The 19624-nt window shown below is 36.7% G+C and overlaps 1 protein-coding gene across 2 annotated transcripts; it reads right to left on the bottom strand.

The window, feature by feature from the left end:
• Positions 1-1097: 1097 nt before the first annotated feature.
• Positions 1098-19531, bottom strand: G2E3 (G2/M-phase specific E3 ubiquitin protein ligase). Of its 2 annotated transcripts, none has more exons than XM_088167223.1 (16): positions 19473-19531; positions 16876-16931; positions 15285-15382; positions 13243-13344; positions 11525-11649; positions 10678-10843; positions 9890-9996; positions 8729-8845; positions 7782-7906; positions 7539-7671; positions 6747-6869; positions 5287-5597; positions 4427-4608; positions 4082-4254; positions 2086-2285; positions 1098-1527 (listed from the first exon to the last, which is right to left on the bottom strand). In XM_088167223.1, exons 1-16 carry the CDS (start codon positions 19523-19525, stop codon positions 1295-1297), a joined length of 2304 nt encoding a protein of 767 aa, XP_088023349.1. In that variant the 5' UTR covers positions 19526-19531; the 3' UTR covers positions 1098-1294. The 2 variants fall into 2 exon arrangements, with proteins under 2 accessions (XP_088023349.1, XP_014746895.1); XM_014891409.2 differs by lacking the exon at positions 19473-19531 and adding an exon at positions 17670-17793.
• Positions 19532-19624: the final 93 nt, after the last annotated feature.

Raw genomic sequence — 19624 nt, 5'->3', positions numbered from 1 at the left:
TAAAAAAAGAGTATAATTACTTTCCAGTATTTTGAAGAATGTGCATACATATACATATGTATCTATATTACATCTACAGCAAAACTTGTGTTCAGGACATATAGTACAGGTGGTCAAAACTAACAGAGGGAAATAGCATAATTTCGAAACAGACAGCAGCATACATTTAAAAAGAATGTATTTAAATGTCTTCTTAATGTCATAGTTTTAGTAATAACAACAAAGTGTTGCTTTATAGGAATTTCACTACTTATCTTTTACAGCTTTAATGGCCCTGCCACTTTCACAGCAGCACTGAATTACCACAGCACTAAAATATATTTCATACAGTGCTCAGAATGCACCTATGAACTGGAAGAGTTTAAAATAAAAGCTAGAAAAGTGTCAGGCCTGGACAAGCTTGATGGTAGACTGCCTTTAGTTTAAGGGAGAGCTTTAGTGCATGGTCGTATGAAAATACTTTAATGGAAAACAAGTTTACATGTTCTAATGAGCAACAAATTTTATTCTTTCATACTCAACAACATTAAGTCTAGCTCCTACATTTCAGTTTGAAAGACTAGTTATTGTTGCGTGTTCAACATTTCCTTCTGGTTTTTACTGTTTTGGATCTCTGAGTAATTAAAAATTAATGCATGACAGTAGAAGGCAGAAACGTGCAAATGTCAAAGATTTTCTTTAAAAACAGAGATAAGTTCAACTGGACTTTGTCCTTATTCTGTATTATTTTACCTATGTTTTCTCCAGACCTTGAATGCACTAGCCACAATGATCATAAAAACTACAAGTATTTTTAAAAGTTTCCTAAGTTTCTATGAACCATCAGAATGTAAATGAATCCATACAAAACAATTACTGAAAAAATATACATATACTGAAAAACTGCATCACAGTTTTTACGCAAGACAATGCTCTACAGCAATTATCTTTAAAATTTACCTGGTTTGTTTCTGATAAATAAGATACCTAAGTATTTGATACAATCCACATACTTACCTGTTACAGAGTGTGATAACATTTCATACCTGTCTACAGCAAAAGCTGACATTTAAACTACTTCTGCAAGAGGACACTTAAGGTCAACTTCAACAGGAAAATTATTCAGAAGAGAAAGTTTTTTTTAATTTGAAAATTGTCTTCCATCTCATAACATTACAACTTTTAGCACACAATTTTGGGGGAAAGGTTGGAAAAATACTAAAAGCATGTTGTCCAAAAATACAGTAGCGAACTGAAAGCAGACGTTCCTATGGAAAATGCAGATTTCCAACATTCAGTTCAATAGCAAAAATACTTATTCCCTTTCGAGTCTTAGTGTGTTTCTGATGGTGAACTCCATTTTATTTTTGAACTGCTGATACGTCTTTGTTATAGGAAGCTCTAAGCAATTAAGAAGTCTGTTTCCAATGGGATACCTTATACGCAAAAATTTAATAGTAGGTTCAGGATCAAAACCAATGGATGGTATATAACAGGAGCCTGTTACAAACAGCAGAACATCCTCCAATGTCACTACAGACTCACCACCTAAAACAGTAAGAGTAAGTTCTATCATTGATTGTCTATTACATATAAACAGTTACCCTGCATGTTAAGTGCTAAGAGGAAAGAAACCCCACATGAAATCAATCAATATGCTGGAAAAACATGCAGTTATATGGCTACCTAAGAAAAAGTTTAGCAAGAAAAACCCACTTTAGTTAGGCCCGAAAAATCTTAAGTGAATATAAAAATCCCTTCTGGGAGAAAAAGATAGATTGTCTGAAGTCTTAAAGACCACTGTTTTCCATCTAATAAAGGATTTTTCTGTATCACGTAGGTTAAGTGCTGGATTTTTACTTTCTAATTCACAGAAATCCTAGAGCCAATCTTTCAGATATTACCCCTCCAAAGTTTTGGGCAACAGTTTCAGAAATTCTAATTAGTAAAAAAGAGGGGGAAGAAGTAACAATTAAGAACTGATAATGACTACAAAACCTTGATTTATTTACACTACTGAACGCGAAAAATAAAATTCTGTATGTATACGAGCAACTAAATAACCTGGACGGGGAGGATTTTTTAATTTAAAAAAAAATTACTTACTTTCCACATCTTGCAAATAGCCCATCCAAAAATCAGCACCTTCAACTTTATTTACATCTGATGAGGAATGGATTGTAAAGAGATCACAAACAGTTTTTGCTGAAAGTCTTTCGGGTTTGTGGCACATTATGCTAGAGAACACATCTGGGTGCATTTGCATTTTCTCTAGAACGCCAAGGGTTTTCAAACCCTGCCTAAAACTAGGAGAGAGGGAGAAAAAAGAGTTGACCATGCATCAGAACTCTGCATTTTATAAAGCTGCAAGATGGGATATAATAAACTTCCCCATCTCCAGTCTCTAAATCTTGTCAAGAAGGTTACACAGTACTCTCCCATTTTATCTTGGGAAACGTGTCTAACTCTCATTTTAACAATCTAAATGTTTCTGAGCTTTTTGGGGAGATTAAAGAAATACCAGTGATATGTAGAAATGAACCTTATTTCCTGGTACTTGACTGTATGTACAAGGTATACTTCTAACTTCAGTATGAAAGCATAGCAATTATTTTCCTTACAAATCGCTCTTTGGAAAACAGCTTAAATTCTTTATCCAAAGACAAAATGAGTTGCCTTAAAATATAGCCTTTGCTTGGCTTTTGCAAGTCTGCACGTGCTTACATGCTATTATTTGTGCCTGTAGCAAATGCAGACAGCAGCATCCTGGGCTGTACGAGGAACTGTGTTGCCAGCAGCTCAAAGGAGGTGATCTTCTTCCTCTGTTTAGCAGCAGTAAGGCCACACTTGAAGTGCTGTGTCCAGTGCCAGCCTCCCCAGTACAAGAGATAGGGACTGGAGAGAGCGTGGGGAAGGGTGACTAGGATGATTAAGGGACTAGAGCATAACCCTATGAGGAGAGGCTGAGAGAACTGGGACTCTTCAATCTAGAGGAAGAAAAGGTTCAGGTGGAATCTCAACATGTAGAAGTATCTGAAGGAAATGTGCAAGGAGGTCAGAGACAGGCTCTTTTCAGTGATGCCCAGTAGCATAGAACATTTAACAGCTAAAATAACCAACTCTCTAGTTACTCAGTCCTTTATAACGACAAGTAATTTCTTGTTCTACTCTCTTATGCCCCTCTTAAGCCCATCTCCCAAAATGTACAAAACTCCACTACCTCAAACAAATGAGCTAATTATTGTTTTACTTTTTAACTCATTAATTTTAAAATACGGTAATGATTATTCAAACATGCCCGAGGGCCTTGACTTAAGGACTATGAAGGTCTGACCTTCCTTAAAAAAAAACATCCTCACATTAAGAATCAGTTTTCATAGCTCTTAGAGATTGAGTTGATCAAATTTGTCAAATATAACACTATATGTGAGGTTTAAATCAGGCTATGCTTGTTGGAAAAATTAGCATCCAATAAATTTTTACCAAGCAGATGAAATATGTGAATTGGAAATAAGGCCAGAGACCAATCAAAGAACAGTCAAAAGCTGCAACTTTTCCAGCTAATGAGGTCATCACTGCCTCACAGAAACATCAATGCAGCGCTTATGTTCTAAGCAGGCCAATTTACACTTATTGACAGTATTGTACTCCTAATGGCACACACAAACTCCCTAATCAGAACGCTAGAAAATTCACTTGAGTTTTAAATGTACGTTAAACATTTCAAAAACGTAAAGATTCTAAACTCAAGCAATTCTGAATTAGAATTGATCACAGGCTAGAGAAATCTTATAGTACAAAGGTATTTGTGATATTGTAGTTTAAAAACTGTGAATCTGCCTTCTTCATAAGGCTGAAAAAAGAATATGACCCAGGGAGAAGTCAGAGCAGATATGTAGAGAAATAATTTCAGTCTTTTGGTTTAACTACCTAGTTAACAGCTGTTACTTAATCAACTGAAAATTACAATATACTTTAAACCACTACAGTGGTTTAAATGGAGATTAAGTAAGAACATGTGAAAGTTAGTTTTAGCAACATATTATTTAGAGTTGCAGTGAGGAAAAGAACCAAGAAGTTCAAAAACTCAAGCCAAACAAACCTTTCTAAGGGTAAAGTAACTCTCTTGATTACATAGGACATCAATATGTCATTCACCAGCACTTTCTTATCACACAAAGCTGTTACAGGTCTTAAACATCCAGCAGCAGCGAGGAATTCACAGCAGTCCTGTAGTGTAGACTGTAGGCTGGACAGACTATTTGCATATTTTATCTGCATAAAAAGATAAGTTAGGCACTTGTTTACTACATATGTGTGTGTATATATATATATATGTGTGGAAAATAAGCCTTTTAATTTCAACAAAATTTTTATTCAGTAAGTCCTTCTTTATCTCCAAATAGAGTCTTGAGCAAGAACTAAAATGAAACTTATTGCATAGTACCTTTTTTATTGTTTGTGCTACATCATCATCAGCAACATCTTCCAAAGCTGGCTTCACATTCTCTGGACCATAGACAAGACAATTGAACAGTGTTTTGGAAAAGAAACCAGGAGATGGACCACCATGAACCAGAGAAACTGCAATCATTTTACCAGCTTCAAAATAAAGATTTTCTTCTAGAGCTGCAAAAAGAAAAATATGTTTATTTATATGCATAGAAATTATTTCTAATCCTCATTTTTTAATAGCAAATGTCATAGTGCTTTTTTTAATGACTTTTTCTATCTTCTGATAGTTCAAACTATAAGACCATACTTTTACATAGGAGTACCATGTTCTTTTACACCAACTCTTCAGTCACTATCAAGGTTTGGGAGATGTAACTTCCTCTTCCACTTTACACACAATACATATTTAATTCTGAAGCATAAGAACTCAAAGAAGCTAACTTGGGGTCTTTGGGGAGCACGCTATGAGAAAAAAATCTAGAAATTTGAGGAAAGATAAATAATTAGCAGAGAAAGTGAGTTCGGAAGAAATTAATTTAAAAGAGAACAAATAGAAGTTTTTAATTAGTGTAAGTTCAGTTATATGCTGTTTTTCAATGGTTGTCATCAACTTTTCCAACCAACCCAATTTTTCAAAATTAAAAATCCACACACCATCTCCCTTTAGAATTGAAAAAATAAAAATAAAAATAAAAAAAAAAAAAAAAAAAAAAAAAAAAAAAAAAAAAATCAATCCCCAATTTTTATCCTTCAGGACTATACCAGTGAACTGACACTCACACTGGCTGAAGACTGAAAAATATTTTAAGATATATGCTTCTCAATATATTTTTGAACAAAGCAACTAATTACCTTGAAAATCAAGCGACAAATTCTTTCCAGAAGAGCCCTCAAACAATGATGAATTCTGAAGGTGAAGCATTAACAACTGGAAGAAATGGTGTTTTGATGCAGCAGAAGTATTTGTCTTCGATCTATTTTTGCAGTTTGAGAAACTTACTTCAATAGTGTTTGTGGGACTGAAGATGCGCTGTCTAAACCCTTTTAAAGCACTACTCCAAATATTTTCTGCATTGATGTTAAGTCTTGTTGGTTTTGTTTTAACTTGTACCTTTAACTCCTTCAGTATATTACAAACTTCCCTTCTTTGCTCTCCTAAACGCCTACAAGAAAATTGCATGTATTTTCAGATGAAAGCTATAATTCATAATTAGCAACAGTTACACAAAAAACATTTTAAGTCTGCCAAGAAGAACACTTCTTTAAAGACTGTGGCACGTTCAGGTATTGCCTGAATTATATCAGTAAAACATTTAGCCTAGATTTAAAAAATTTTAACACTGAAGTAGCAAGTTTTAAAATACCTCCAAGAACTGAAAAAAGGAGGTAGAAATAATTACCCAGGCATAAAACAGATTTTCTTAATTCAGTGACTCCAATACAGTGCCAAACAATTCTCACACAATGAGCTGACATTTAAACGAAGTGAAACAAGTGAGAAATTGAAAAGTTTATCATTTTACATTAAAGATGTTTTGCAACCAAATTAGAACAATCTTTGTCACTACAATAAAAAAACAGATTTGAGTAGGAAGAAAATTCTCATTTAAAAAAGCAAGATGTTTTCTTTGTTTTCTAGCTTCCAACCAAAATGATCTCAAATGCCATATCTACTAGAAATAACTCATTCCCTCATCAGAATTTTTAGCACATCAGGTAGAATCCATAAATTAACTACTCACAAGAGGATAATGAATTTTATGTTCTTAAAAACTGAATATTCTGTGTTAAAACGTGTTGTTTTAGCACTAACTTTAGTACAATCATGAACTATTCATATGGTACAGATATAAAAACATAAAAAATTTAGGACACATCTAATTAGAAGAAAGCAATTAGGATTCTTTGTATTCCCTATTTTCTAAAGAATGTTTAGCCATGCATCAGTAAGGACAAATATGCATTTTTGGGTTTTGATCCCCTCACTACCTAACCTAAAAATTCTCAGTAGGTTTCACTCTTTTCTCCTCACATTCCTCTAGCATTTATTAATAGTGGAAGCCTTTCTCAAGCTTCAGTTTTTAAGTGTACACTCATGTTATTTTTGCAGTGACTATATACATATATACACACAAATATATATGCATATTGTATATAGTCATATAAATATATATGGATACTGGATATACACACAAATGCATATGGATACTGTATATACACACACAGACACCTCCCCCACATGTTCTGTAGGAAATACAGTATAAAGCCATGTGCTAGATTACTCTTCAAAATCAGAAAAATAGAAGAAATACCTGTGCCTCAGGGACCAGTTCCTGTTTGACATCATTGGAGATAAGGACATTGTCACTCTGTCGGATGCTGGAAGTTCTCGGTGTGAGCACGGTGACAAGTTCTGGCACATTATCTTTGGTGATCTATACGCCAAAACAGTATTTCAAGAAGAGATACAACTATTTCAAGATACTTCCTATTTCAAAGGAGCACTATGGTTTCCCACTAAATCAGTACTGAATCTCATTTGTATCTCCATTTCCATGAAGCCCACCAGCTCCTGAACTACAATTTTTAAAATAATAGTTCAGCATTTTATTACATTATGGTCTTAGGATGTGTTTTTAGTTGCATCTTTTGCATCAGACAAAAGTCCTGACTGACACAGTAAGTAAAAACTAAAAATATTAGTTTCTACAAACTTGAAAAGTTTTTGTTAAAGCAGAGGAAAACATTATTATGAACATCCTTAAGTCAGACTTCTAGAACTCTATTAAAATGGAAAAAAATACCAATAAGCAAACTTAAAGCTTTGCTGTTTGTATACTTGTTACCACTAAATTGTTAAAAAGCAAGGATCTATCTTTACCAAACTAAAAAGTGGTTCACATGCCACCAAATCCAAATAACTATAGCAAATTTCCAGAGTTCATGGCTTACTCAGAAAACTTCAATCACTAAACTTTATTCCAATTTCATTTGATTTGCAAATCAATATAAATTTCTCCTACAGAATAAGCCATCATTTCCTCATGTTTAACTGTTATTTTACGCAATAATAAATTTCTGTGAGAAAACAGAAAATTACACACTGGAGCAGAAAATTGCGTGGAGATCCAGAAGACTGCCGAGGGAACTTTGGAGATGGCTCTTCCAGGATACAAGGTGTTCCATTTGTCTTTTCAGAGGTACCCAAAGAACGCTTTTTCTGTTTGCTATACTTCCCTGTATGATTACACGATATTAATTTAATGAATTTGCTATTTGTAAAGAAGTGTTCTTATATAACTTTAAAATTAACAGTTAAGAAATCACTGTCACACCCATAATTTTACCTGATTTTGCAAAGATACTTCTGCATTCCATGCACTCCCAGTTTTCTTCCCACGACCTCATAGATGAACAGGCCAAGTGAGTCCCACGAGAACCGCAGTACTGGCAACGCTTTATTTCCCATTTACTAAAATGAAAAACTTAGGTATTTAGAATTACATAGAAGAATGAGGCTAATTAAAACAAAGACTACTCAACAGTAAGTGCAATCCAGACACTAAACCAACAAAGCATAATTTTATCAGTCTGGTAGAACTGATGCTAATCAAGGAGACTTTCTTCATGCAAGATGTAGCCATAAGTGGCTGCAACAAGAAAAAAAAGCTACTCCAATGTTCCAGCATCTTGCATTGAATGAGACTGTAAGAACTCCTCTGTCCTGAAGTCAACAGATTGCAGGCACTATTTTCTCCTCATCCTGCTAGTCAGCAAAATCTTCTGCGTTTTATGAGTATCCACCACAGCCAGCTTTTCCAAAATGGTAAATCTTTTAAAGGAGAGCTCTTGAGGGAAACATTCAAACTGATCTGTCTTTACAATACTTTAACAATAACTTCTTGTAAAGACTAAGTATTTTAACACTTATTGAACTGCTGCATTAAAATCTGAATGATACATACACAACATTCATTTAGGCACATGCTACGTTGATGCACAAATTCTACTTCAGCCTGTAAAAAATGAGGACAAGGACAAGGTAAATGATAACCCCTTGAATTTGTTTTTCATGGCTTTTATAACCAGATCAAGTTAGAGAAATTTGTATTGAAATAGTATTGTATTGAGTTAAACACTACTTGGACAGTGTGTTGGCTTGACATTAAAACCTGATGCCAAAAAATATCAAAACATTTAAGTAAATAAAAATAATACTAATAAATAGCCACAGTGAAATATGTCAAAAACCTAATTCCATCCTAAGTTATACTTTCCTGCTAAAGTATCATACCTATCAGGTTCATTATAATCTCTTCCTTTCCTGCAGAGACATCTTTTAACATCACAGTGTTGATAACAATGCAGTAAGTCTTGATATGCATTTTCTTCAAGTTCCCAAGACGCATCCCTGTGAACAAGGCAGAAGACTGGATATCAGAACTCTATTGCTGACTGTTTCAATGGGTTACTCTGTATTTTGAAAAACACAATAAACATATGAATATATTTCAATCATGTCACGTTGTAGGTAACAGATAGGGGTTCTAGGTAACTGAGAGAGGGAAGAAAAGTCTAGTAACTAAAATAATACTATAAAACACACAGACAGACTTTTTCTTGATTTAAGTTACTTGGATTTCAAGTGTTTATTTTTCACATGACCTCAGTGCATGTTTGTCTCTGTTCTTTTTTTCTCTCACAGAAAACAAGAATATTTGTTTAGGCAGCTCATTCAAGTTACTGCTGAAACTGGTTTCATGAATGGTAACCTGGAACGTTCCAGGCCAGGACAGCAAAGTTCATAAATTTTGATTCTTCTTCCTCTCCAGAATCTAAAGCTTTTGTCTCAAGAGGGAATTAATGGTGCTCTCTAGAGAGACTAATAGTTACTAAGGGATAATAGTCTAACAAAGAAATATCATTCTGATCTCTTTCTGTCATATTTTGAGCCTTGTCAGGTGATAGAAACAGGAAAAACAGCTCGGAATTTTGGAAGCAGTTATTGCACTAATGTAACCTTTGCAATCCCTTGGCAGAAGATTGAAGCTGTATGGCTGAGTAATCAGTCAGTTACAATTCTGTCTTGACAGAAATTCAGATAATTAAACTTGTGCACAGAAAATACACTTCTAATCAATCTCTGTTAAGGAAAAATTATTGTACTTGAGAAGTGCTTTTATCTTCTAATGTGGTTTAAAGTTCAATCATAGTATTAAAAATGATTTTTCAGAGCTTCCTGTTTCATGGTTGAGATAAATAATTTCACCTTTGCCAATTTTTATGCATATCTAAAAGGAAACAGGCTACTCCTTACCAAACTGAACAATGCTACAACTGAAGGTAGAACCAATGTTTCATATATTAATAGTTGAAGTTCTGTAGAATAAAGTAAGTGTTTAGAACAGTCTATGAAAGTTTTCATACAAGAATAATCATTAACAAAATTACTTACCTTTCTGGAATGTGTATGCCCATTCTCAACATTTCTTTTTGAAATTTGTCCTTGTTATTACATACTGTGCACCTAAAGAAAAATAGCCCAGCACTCAAAGCTTGATACTGTGCCAAGAAAAAAAAAAAAAAACACAACAAAGAAACCAGACCAATTATTGAATTACTACCATCCGTAAGATGCAATAAATTATGTCTTAATATTGAGACGCATTACATTCATGGATACTGTCTGACATGGGTGTTAAAGCTGCTATCAATCATGATGTGACTTGACATTAAAGCAAACAGCAAGGATTTTCTTTTCCTTTAGAGGAAAGTGCTTATATGCTAGAGTAAGGCTCATAAACAAAAGCGCCATCCTTTTCAGTCAACCTTTCCATATCCAGTGTAAGTTTACAAAAAGAATGTTGCAACTTTTTCTAGTCCTGGATTCAGCCAAACAGAACTGATGATGGATAAATTACATTTTTAGCACTCAGATTCTGCACATAATGACTTGCAGGAAAGCAACTGCATAGGTTGAACTTCAGTTCCTGAAAGTAGTAAAAGCATAAAGTATATACCATACATAGTGAAACATGGAGAGGCCACAGGGGGAGAAAAATTAATAGCATTAAAAGCTCAAAATCCTTTTGTGCCCATGACACAATTTTAGCACTGTTCTTCAAACCTAATATACTTCATATCTACTGCGTACACTTAAGAGTATGCAATTGTTCCATTATTTTTAAACAGAAATGTGATCTCCATGGTTGCAAAAAGCATGAAAGGGAAAACCTGTATTACCTGCAAGCATTCTCGATGAAACCAAGCGTTTTTACAGCAAGGACTTCTCAATACAGTGTACACTGGAAGATGTTCAACCAAATCCAGGCATATTGTGCACTGTGAAGCTCCTCTAAGTTCTTTATCCGTAAACTCTTGGACTGGTCTATGCTCCCAACAGTAAGATCTAAAAATAGTAATTCATGGTTCCCTTAACAAAATAACATTTTAAGAATCTTCTTCATAAAGTTTGAAGACAGTAAAATTAATTCATTAATCCATTTTTCATGAGTAAGTGCTATGCAACAAGCTAAAAATGCAGACATACTGGTTTTGGCTAGGCTAGAGTTAAATTTCTTACTAGTAGCTTGTATGGTGACATTTTGGATTTGTGAGGAAAACAAAATATTTTTTAGACATCTGATATTAAGCCGATTTCCCCTGCAGTCCATCTCTAATAAACTTAGAAACACAACAAAAGGGCAGACACTGTTTTGGCTGCTGAGATACACAGGTAGCCAAAGCTCTGCCACTTCAACAAAGGCACAGGAGACAGGTAAACAAAAAACCCAATTCGACCATTATGCAGTCTATTTCAGAGTTCAAAATTTACTGCTCCATTTTATAAACAGCTTAACTACTTGTATAAGGTCATGTATTTAAAAGTGTTGAGAATTGAGTTTATAAATATTAGGTATGCAATATAACTGTTTCACTTTCATGCCTTCCACAAATCGGGTATTTATTTCCTAGATAATACGTCATTTGCAACTATCAGCCTATCCAATAACAAGCCATGAAAGAAACCCAAGTCCTGTATAAATAAAATAAATTGAAAATGGAAAATCAACAAAGCCCCAAAACTCACCTGAAGTCTTCCATAAACTGGAAAATGCATTCCCTTTGTAACCCACAAGGAAAATGGTAACTTCGTTTGCATTTAGGAGCTACACATCCAATTGAAGCTCCCTTTTTCTTACAGATATTACATTTCTAGAAATAATTTGTTTTGGAAACAGAGGATTAACATTTCAAATACAAATAACATTACAGGAATTAAACCAATAGAAACGTTACAAAAAGGGTAAGAAAGAATAGTAGCTAATAGATTAAAACTGTGACAAGACTAATGTTTTAGCTCTATTGCAATGAGTAAACACATGCCATTATTTCACACACTTTATGTACTGGCTTATATGCCTCGTGTCTTGTGACATGAAAGATAAAATGCAAGTTATTTTACCAGTACCTATATTTTATAGGGGTATAATAGGCATACACATATATACTTATATATAGGTATCTATAAATTATTTACTGTCAGCTTCAAGCTCAGCACAATGTCATGAGGTATTATGAAAGTTTAATTCACTCTTATATATCTGCAAGTCACCCAAGGAATAAAAATAGCTGCAAACTGTAGAGGCCCTGGGAAGCTGACTTCAGTTGTGGGATGGATTGTAATGGAACACCCAGGCCACACTGATCTCAGAGATGCTCACTAGGCTTCAGTCTGAACAAACTGCACTGGACTAAGCCTCTCTTGAGGCTCATCAGAAACACTGTCCGTTCCCAGAAACTAACAGGTATCTAATGACCTCCTGTTTTAAAACAAACAGCCTTAGAAACTTATTTTTCTGGCCTGAATAACAACCCAAGTGGAACAGTATTGTTACTGAAACTTCAGAGAAAGTTACAAACTCAAATTGCAGCCAGGATGGAAAATCACTGTAACTACAGCCCACTCTCTCTCTTGTGGCCCTATAAACAGTGGTCCAAAGTGAGACCCTTGGAGCTCTTGATTTCCAGAAGACAAGGGGCTAACGTGTATGTCTCAAACACTGATAACCACGTGGCTCTGGAGCCAACCAACGACTGCTGGTAGAAACACACAAGAACTGTTGGCAATAACCAAGGACTATTGGTACTAACACACCCTGAGAACAAGATTTGACTGGAGTGGAGGGCCCGGCAGAGATTCACTATAATGTGAGAAAGAACCACAACACAGCACAGTGCAAGCACAAGAACATGTGGCAGGAAGTCGGCATGGATTATAGGTCAGGATTTGGACTCCCAAAGCCCTCAAAACCCATTTCCAGAAAGGTGTGAAAGAACAGACTGCTCATGGTAACTAATTTACACAGAAAGAAAGAAATCTACCTTTGAGGTGGAGAAACCTATTCCCAAAAAGGTAGCACCCTCCCACAAAGCCCATGCCAGTTTCCATGCCAAGTGTTTAATCGACTAATAAAACTTTGTGATCTCTAGTGGAGTCTCTGACTTTTGCCACTCCTTTTGCCCAACTTATGAGCATTATGTATCTTTATGAGCCCATTACAAGCATTTACGAATCTTAGGTTCTTTCTTCCCTTTAACAGTGGATCATTACAATTTTGGCAGGGCTTTTTTTCCTTGCAGCTCCAACAGATCAAATATACTTGTTACCTAAACATAAAATTCAGGTGCCTGAATGGACTCAGCACACTGACCATTGGAGGAAGAAAACAAGACCTATGGGCTTGTACTAAGAGCACTTCAAAGTTACCTTTTTCCTCTTGTAAATACCAAAGACATAATTCTTACCAGTTTTGCAGCTCTCTTTACTTCTTTTCTAATATCCGTGATTAAAAATCCATCTACACCTTCATCTTCTTCACCTCTCTGCCAAATGCCACTTGACATCAACTACAAAAACAAATGAAGTATTTCAAAACATCCACGTAACCTAAAGATTTAAAATTACATACACTCTGCTTGTCAAATAAGAGAGAAACTTAGTCAAAAAAAAGCTCACGTGGAAATGTTTTAAGGATAAAGAACCTGGAATAAAATACATTTTTGTTTGACATGACAATAACCAGTAAAATGAAAACAAATATTTCATAACATCAAAGTATTGTATCATACTGTAGGACCAGAGACAGTATATTTTACCTTCCTTTTTGAAGTATACAGACTATTCAGATAATTTTCAGACAATTACTTTCAGCATATAAATTTTCAGAGGAAGTAAAATTAAATTAGCTTAGTTAATATGAATGACAATTGTGCTGTGGAGATAATGAAGCACAGTAGGAAGTAACTGTACTGAAGTGTCACCTAAGAGGAAAAGTAATTCGTTTTAGAGGAGATTTAAATAAACACTGAATCAAGTAACTAGGCAAATCAGAAGAGCCTGATGATAATTTAAAGTTAGGCAGCTACATTACAATCTTCAAATAACTGAAGAGTTTCACAACTTGATGCCGTGTATATTTTTTACAATCTTGTTTTATAATTTCAGCACAGCACCATTTAAAGTAGTTTTATCAATATTTTACTCAAATAAATGTAAGATTATATACCCAAACCAATTAACTATATTTTTCCAACTGTGAGACATTTGGCAAAGAATAATTAAACTGTCACTAATGTGCCTCTTAGTAGAACTCTTCTCTTATATAACAAACTATATTTAAGTAAAATCACAGGGCTTTGCTCATTTTTAAAAGAAGCAGAGACAAAAAATGTAAAAGATGCTACGATGATCTTCCTGCAGTTAAAATACCTTATAGTCCTAATGCTTGGTATTGCATACATGCCTTTTCCTAGTTGTTCATCAGGGTAGGATTTTTTCTTATCATTTGATATGGCCTTATATATGAGACAAAATTACCACTAACATGGCATAATGGCCTCTATTTCCTTACAGCTGCTTAAAGTTTATTTAAAAACAATTACCTATATTTTCATGTAACTAGAAAACCTCCACTCTCCTTAGTTTTTAAAAGATTCAGTATCCAAACTATTAAACCATCTACAATCAACACTCTTTTAAAGAGCTTGTTGAGAAAACATACTCTCTATATTACCTCTGATGCTCAACACTCACTTTAGAATTGGGGAGAACAATTCAAATTATATTTATTAACAAACAAAATACTTTTTTCCGTAAAGTAGTAATATTATTCTAAAGACCTGCAAAAATTTAGAGTTTGACAGGAAGTTTAAGTATACCTTTAAGAATATGAATCTTGGAAAACTTCAAGGGTGCTAACCAAAGCTGCAGGTTATATTCACAGCTTTGTTTAAATTATAAACTTCTATTGATTAGTGAAGCTGTACTAATATGATCAACAAGGTACATATAACTTAACTGAGAATTAGGACTTAAGTGTTCCAGTGTTCTATGTAATGTTGGAGAATAGCTCACAGCCAGTAAGAACTATTGAGAAGAAATGAGAAAAAAACCTTTTCTGTACTTTGCCCACATTGGGTAGAATTTTCACATTTCAAATTTTGAAACGACACTTTTCTTATAGGAGGGAATATGTAGGTGTCAACTTTGTCTTAACATGTACCTTCATTGCTATTTGCTAGGATAGGTTGGGAGAATTAATGAATTCCTTTGAATGGACCATGAATAGAATCTAGCTTTGAATAAAGGCTTGTTAGGATTTACGAATTTCATCTGCTGCACCTGACAAGTACAAGCCTTCAAGGCTATGAGTTAAAGCTCACATTTCAAGCTTTACAACAACAGAATTGTTACAACAACAAGACAGGTTATTAGTATTAAATACTTGTACCTTTTTTTTTTCTCCAAATAAAACAGGAAACTCCCAAGATCAATACCATACACTTACCAAACAGTAATAATGAACAGTGAGATCGTATTCCACATAGGTCCTTTTTTCTCCATACTTTTCAGTGCAGTCATCTGTCCGTCCACAGAGAACACAGACTAAAATATAGAATCATGTTTAGAACCACAGTGAGTGTACTGGAATTACTATGGATCAACTACAGAGCAGTAGCTTTCACCTCTTTTAATCACATGCATCTTCAAGTAGATTACTGCATAAAGGACAGTAGATATCCCTTACCTTAATGTTGAATTTTATAATAGATACAGAAGAATATACTATCTGCTCCTCCTCTAGTTACTAGAAAGAAAATACTTCACCAGCCTGCTGGATTCAGGAGTGGTCTATCAGCCAAGCTAAATTTACATGCAGACTGTGCTCTCAATTGAAATACTCTTCCCAAAACACTCAAAGAGAATTATCAAGCGGTCAGCAATTTCCAGGTGTATGTGAAATGTCATCTAGTTGTTTTTAGTACTATACATAAAGTCATCCCCATATTAGAATCCATGAATCAATCATTTATTTGTCTACCTATGTACCTTGGTGATCAGCAAGTGAATGGTTCCAAGCCATTTGCTACTATAGCTTTTAAAAATATTTATCTATATGAGAGAACACCCAATTCAACTAAAACCTTGAGGATTTCCCACTTACTGGAGTTTCTAGTCGGCTATCATAGTTCCATGGACTTTTAACAGCTTCCCTTTAATTCCCAGTAGATGTACAAAATATATTTATAATATTCTAGATTAAGAACAGTCACCATAGTAATAAGAATAGGATTACTGCCTCAGCCTAAAAGTCCTGAATGGTACATCTCAAACACAGCTCTGTGTGATTTTGCTGCTAAATTCACAAAGTTACTTTCTTAAAACATCTGCAGAAAATACTACTTAAAATAGTCTAATTACAGCAAACAAACCAAAGGCAGTCTGTAAGTTATTTCTTTTCCATTTCCTGAGACAAGTGGTGGTTCCAACACAATTTCACAGAATGGTTAGGGTTGGAAGTAACCTCTGGAGATCATCTGGTCCAACCCCCTGCAAGGCAAGGCCACCCAGAGCAGGTAACAAAGGACCTTGTGCAGGTGGGTTTTGGGTGTCTCCAGAGAGGGAAAGTCCATGACCAGTCTGTTCCAGTGCTCTGCCACCTTCAATGTAAAGCAGCTCTTCCTAATGCTGAGGGGGAACTTCTTCTGTTTTAGTTCATGACCATTGCTCTTCATCCTGTCACTGGGCATCACTGAAGAGCCTGGCACCATCCTCTTGAGATGGCCCCTGCCTCTGAGATATTTATATGGGTTAATGAGATTCCCTCTCAATCTTTTCTTCTCCAGACTAAACAGGTCCAGCTCCCACAGTCTCCTCATGAGAGAGATGCTCCAAACCCCAAATCATCTCTGTGGCTTCTGCTGAACCCTCTCAGGAGCTCCCTGTCTTTCTTGTACTGAAGAGCCTCAAACTGAGCACAGCAATTTGTTTACTGAAAACTCACCTGCTCTTTAAGCCCAAATAAAGCAAGTTATAACTAGCATAATATATGCAGAATAAGTATTTCTGAAATTATTTGATAAAAAAACTTTACTCACATGTGCTTTGAGCATCAAAATTATTCGTTTTACTCATCTTGAGTTGTTCCAGCTGTCTGTAATGCAAAAGAAACAAGGTATTAAATACATCCAGTGAACATTATACACTCCTTTTCCGTTTTATTTAAAATTGCCAAAAAAGCACATAAACTCAATAAACTAAAAGCAGCATTATGAGAAAATAATATTATAATTCAACTGTTATTGTGAGAGATAGAGGTTGAGAAAGCAGGATGCAATTGTCCAGAAAAAAAATCTGTAGACCACTGAGAGATACAGAAACTTCTAGCTATTTCCTCAAACTAACAATATATTTTATTTTCAGAAGAGAAAGTAAATCCAATACAACAGCTAGTTATCTACAAACTTAATTGTACAGAAGAGTTCTTACTTATTTTAAGTAACAGAAATAATAGTCTACACAGGCAACATAGGAAACAGCTCTGACTTCTGCTCAAATAAAGACTGTACTAAGACAAAGAATTTGGAAACAAACAACCCACAACTGTGTAGTGATGTGACTATGAATATAACCTCCACTGTTTGCAGAAAATGCAGGAACCTGGCCTAATCGGAGAAATCCTGATCTACAAGAAAGTCAAAGGAAAAAAAACCCCAAAAGAACTAAAAAGGTGAGGAATCCAAAACTGGGACATGCATACAAGGGAATTTATACCATGTAGGATAATGTATTTACATTTTGAAGTGGAAAGTAATTTATTTAGAAACACTGATCTAACTTGCATTTCTTTGCATGTTCTTTCTAGGAACACATCTGTAGATCTTAGGCTTACCTTCCCTCAGGAAGCTGAAGAAAGCATTAGCTAAGTTCTGCAAGCCAGGAATCACAAGTGATGGCCTGTATCTCCAGGCTAGATCTCAGGTTGGCACAGACAATTCCCTCTCGAGGTGAAGAACAGGGAAGCAGCCAGTAACAAACCCAAGGTTCAAACCAGAAGCCTGACAGACTGCGAGCTATCTGTGGTCTGGTATTAATAGTTTGGGTGACTGCCAGGTATCAGCCTCAGGAACAAACTTTAGGCTAATTCAAACTATTGCAAATAAAGCACTGTAGCAATTTTACTGGAGATTTAGGGAAGGAGGCACATTAAGAAAGAAAAAGAAAGGGAGACAGAAGGCAAATGCCCTATGCCATTAAGAACAGGAGTAGGTGCACAAAGCAGCTTGGCCACGAAACGATATAAAAGGAAAACAAACCAAAAAGCACCACCACTAAATCAGATGAAAAGTTTCCTAAAGACACAACACACTGACAGCCAGATTAAATAAGTGACTCCATTTTCCCAGAAACACACTTCCCTTTTTCTAAATTAAAAAGGAATAACTATACTTAATCAGGTACAGAGGGAGCAAAAGAGAAGCACAGAGCTCACACACATTCCCTTTCTTCAGGATTTCCTCAGGATGGTCACTGCAAGTTTCACCATTCCCAAGCTCCTGCGGTAATACAACAAAGAAACTACCTACACATGGCCGCACAAGCCGAGACTGTTTTGGTAAAAAGCCCTACAGGTGGGCAAAGCACATATGTGGCTGGAAACAATAAAATCACCTCCCCACCTTTCCTCGGCTCCAGCAAAATAGAAAGAAAAAAGAAATCATTACACCACCCCCATCCTCAATTCCCTCTACTTTTCACAAATTCTTTCAGGTAAGTGAACCCAAAGTTCGAATTTACAAGTTAAAAGATACGTGGATCACCATTGAGACCCTCTGCATAAGTCCTCTGGGGCTTTTCACAGGAACAAAGCAATTCCTCATCAAGTCTGTTTGCAAGACAGGAACGACCACATTATCGCCCAGTGTCTAGAAAACTGGTGTGAACAAAAGGTATCTACTTTGCCTAAACAGGCTAGAAAAGTCCTAAGAGTGAGCGTTTAGATTTTGCTAAATTCTGTAACTTTTTAACCACTCCATAACCTAAGGCGTTTCAAGAGTCTTTTAACTAGAGTTGAAAAAGAAAAAACAAAGCCACCTCCAAGAGGCACGATATCAGGCACACATTTTCCCCAGCACAGGAACAAAGGAACTCTCCCCAAGCCATCGGTGCACCCTGTGTGTCCTGCATTTCCAGGCCGTGGGACCTCCAGGTCACCCTGCGGTCACTGCGGCTGCCGTGTCCCGAGAAAGACGCGTCTCTGGGCACGCAGCCCCGGGCGGCGCGGGAGCGCTCCGGGCACGGCCCGAGGAGCGGAGCACCGGGGTGCAGGCGGCCGCGCTCCCCCCGCCCGGCACAAGGGCCACAGCAGGTCCTGGGCGCGACCCCCGCCCGCTCCCCTTCCCACTCCGCGTCTCCCCGGCACGCCGCCCGTCTCCCGCTAGCGCGCAGCCAAGACGGAGCACGCTGAGTTAGTTACTCCCGGAGCTCCTGCCGCTCCGAGCGGCGGGAGCCAAGCAGCGGCGGCTCCCCAAAGCACGGGCTGGGAGGCTGCCGCACCTCGCTCCCCGCACGGCCAAAGAAGGGGCTCCCTCCTCCCTGCCCCGGCAGCTCACACAGCCCCTGGGGCGCCCCGCCTGGCCCCGGGCCGGGCGGCACTCGCCTCCCCCCGCCGCGGAGCCCCGAGGGCGGCACTCACCGCTCGCACCGGGCCGGGCCGCGCCAACCGACGGCCGATTCAAACCCCAACATCCGCCCCCTGCCGGAAGCGCGGCCCGCCCCGCCCAGCGCCCCCGCCACACCCGGGAGCCGCCCGCAAACCTCTTCTGGAGGATTTACCTAAGCTAACAA

The sequence above is a fragment of the Sturnus vulgaris genome, chromosome 6 (genome assembly GCF_052056855.1).
Source record: "Sturnus vulgaris isolate bStuVul1 chromosome 6, bStuVul1.hap1, whole genome shotgun sequence".
Taxonomy (NCBI): Eukaryota; Metazoa; Chordata; class Aves; order Passeriformes; family Sturnidae; genus Sturnus; species Sturnus vulgaris.
Note: the sequence above shows the minus strand (reverse complement) of the source record. Positions and strands in the feature narration are given on the sequence as shown.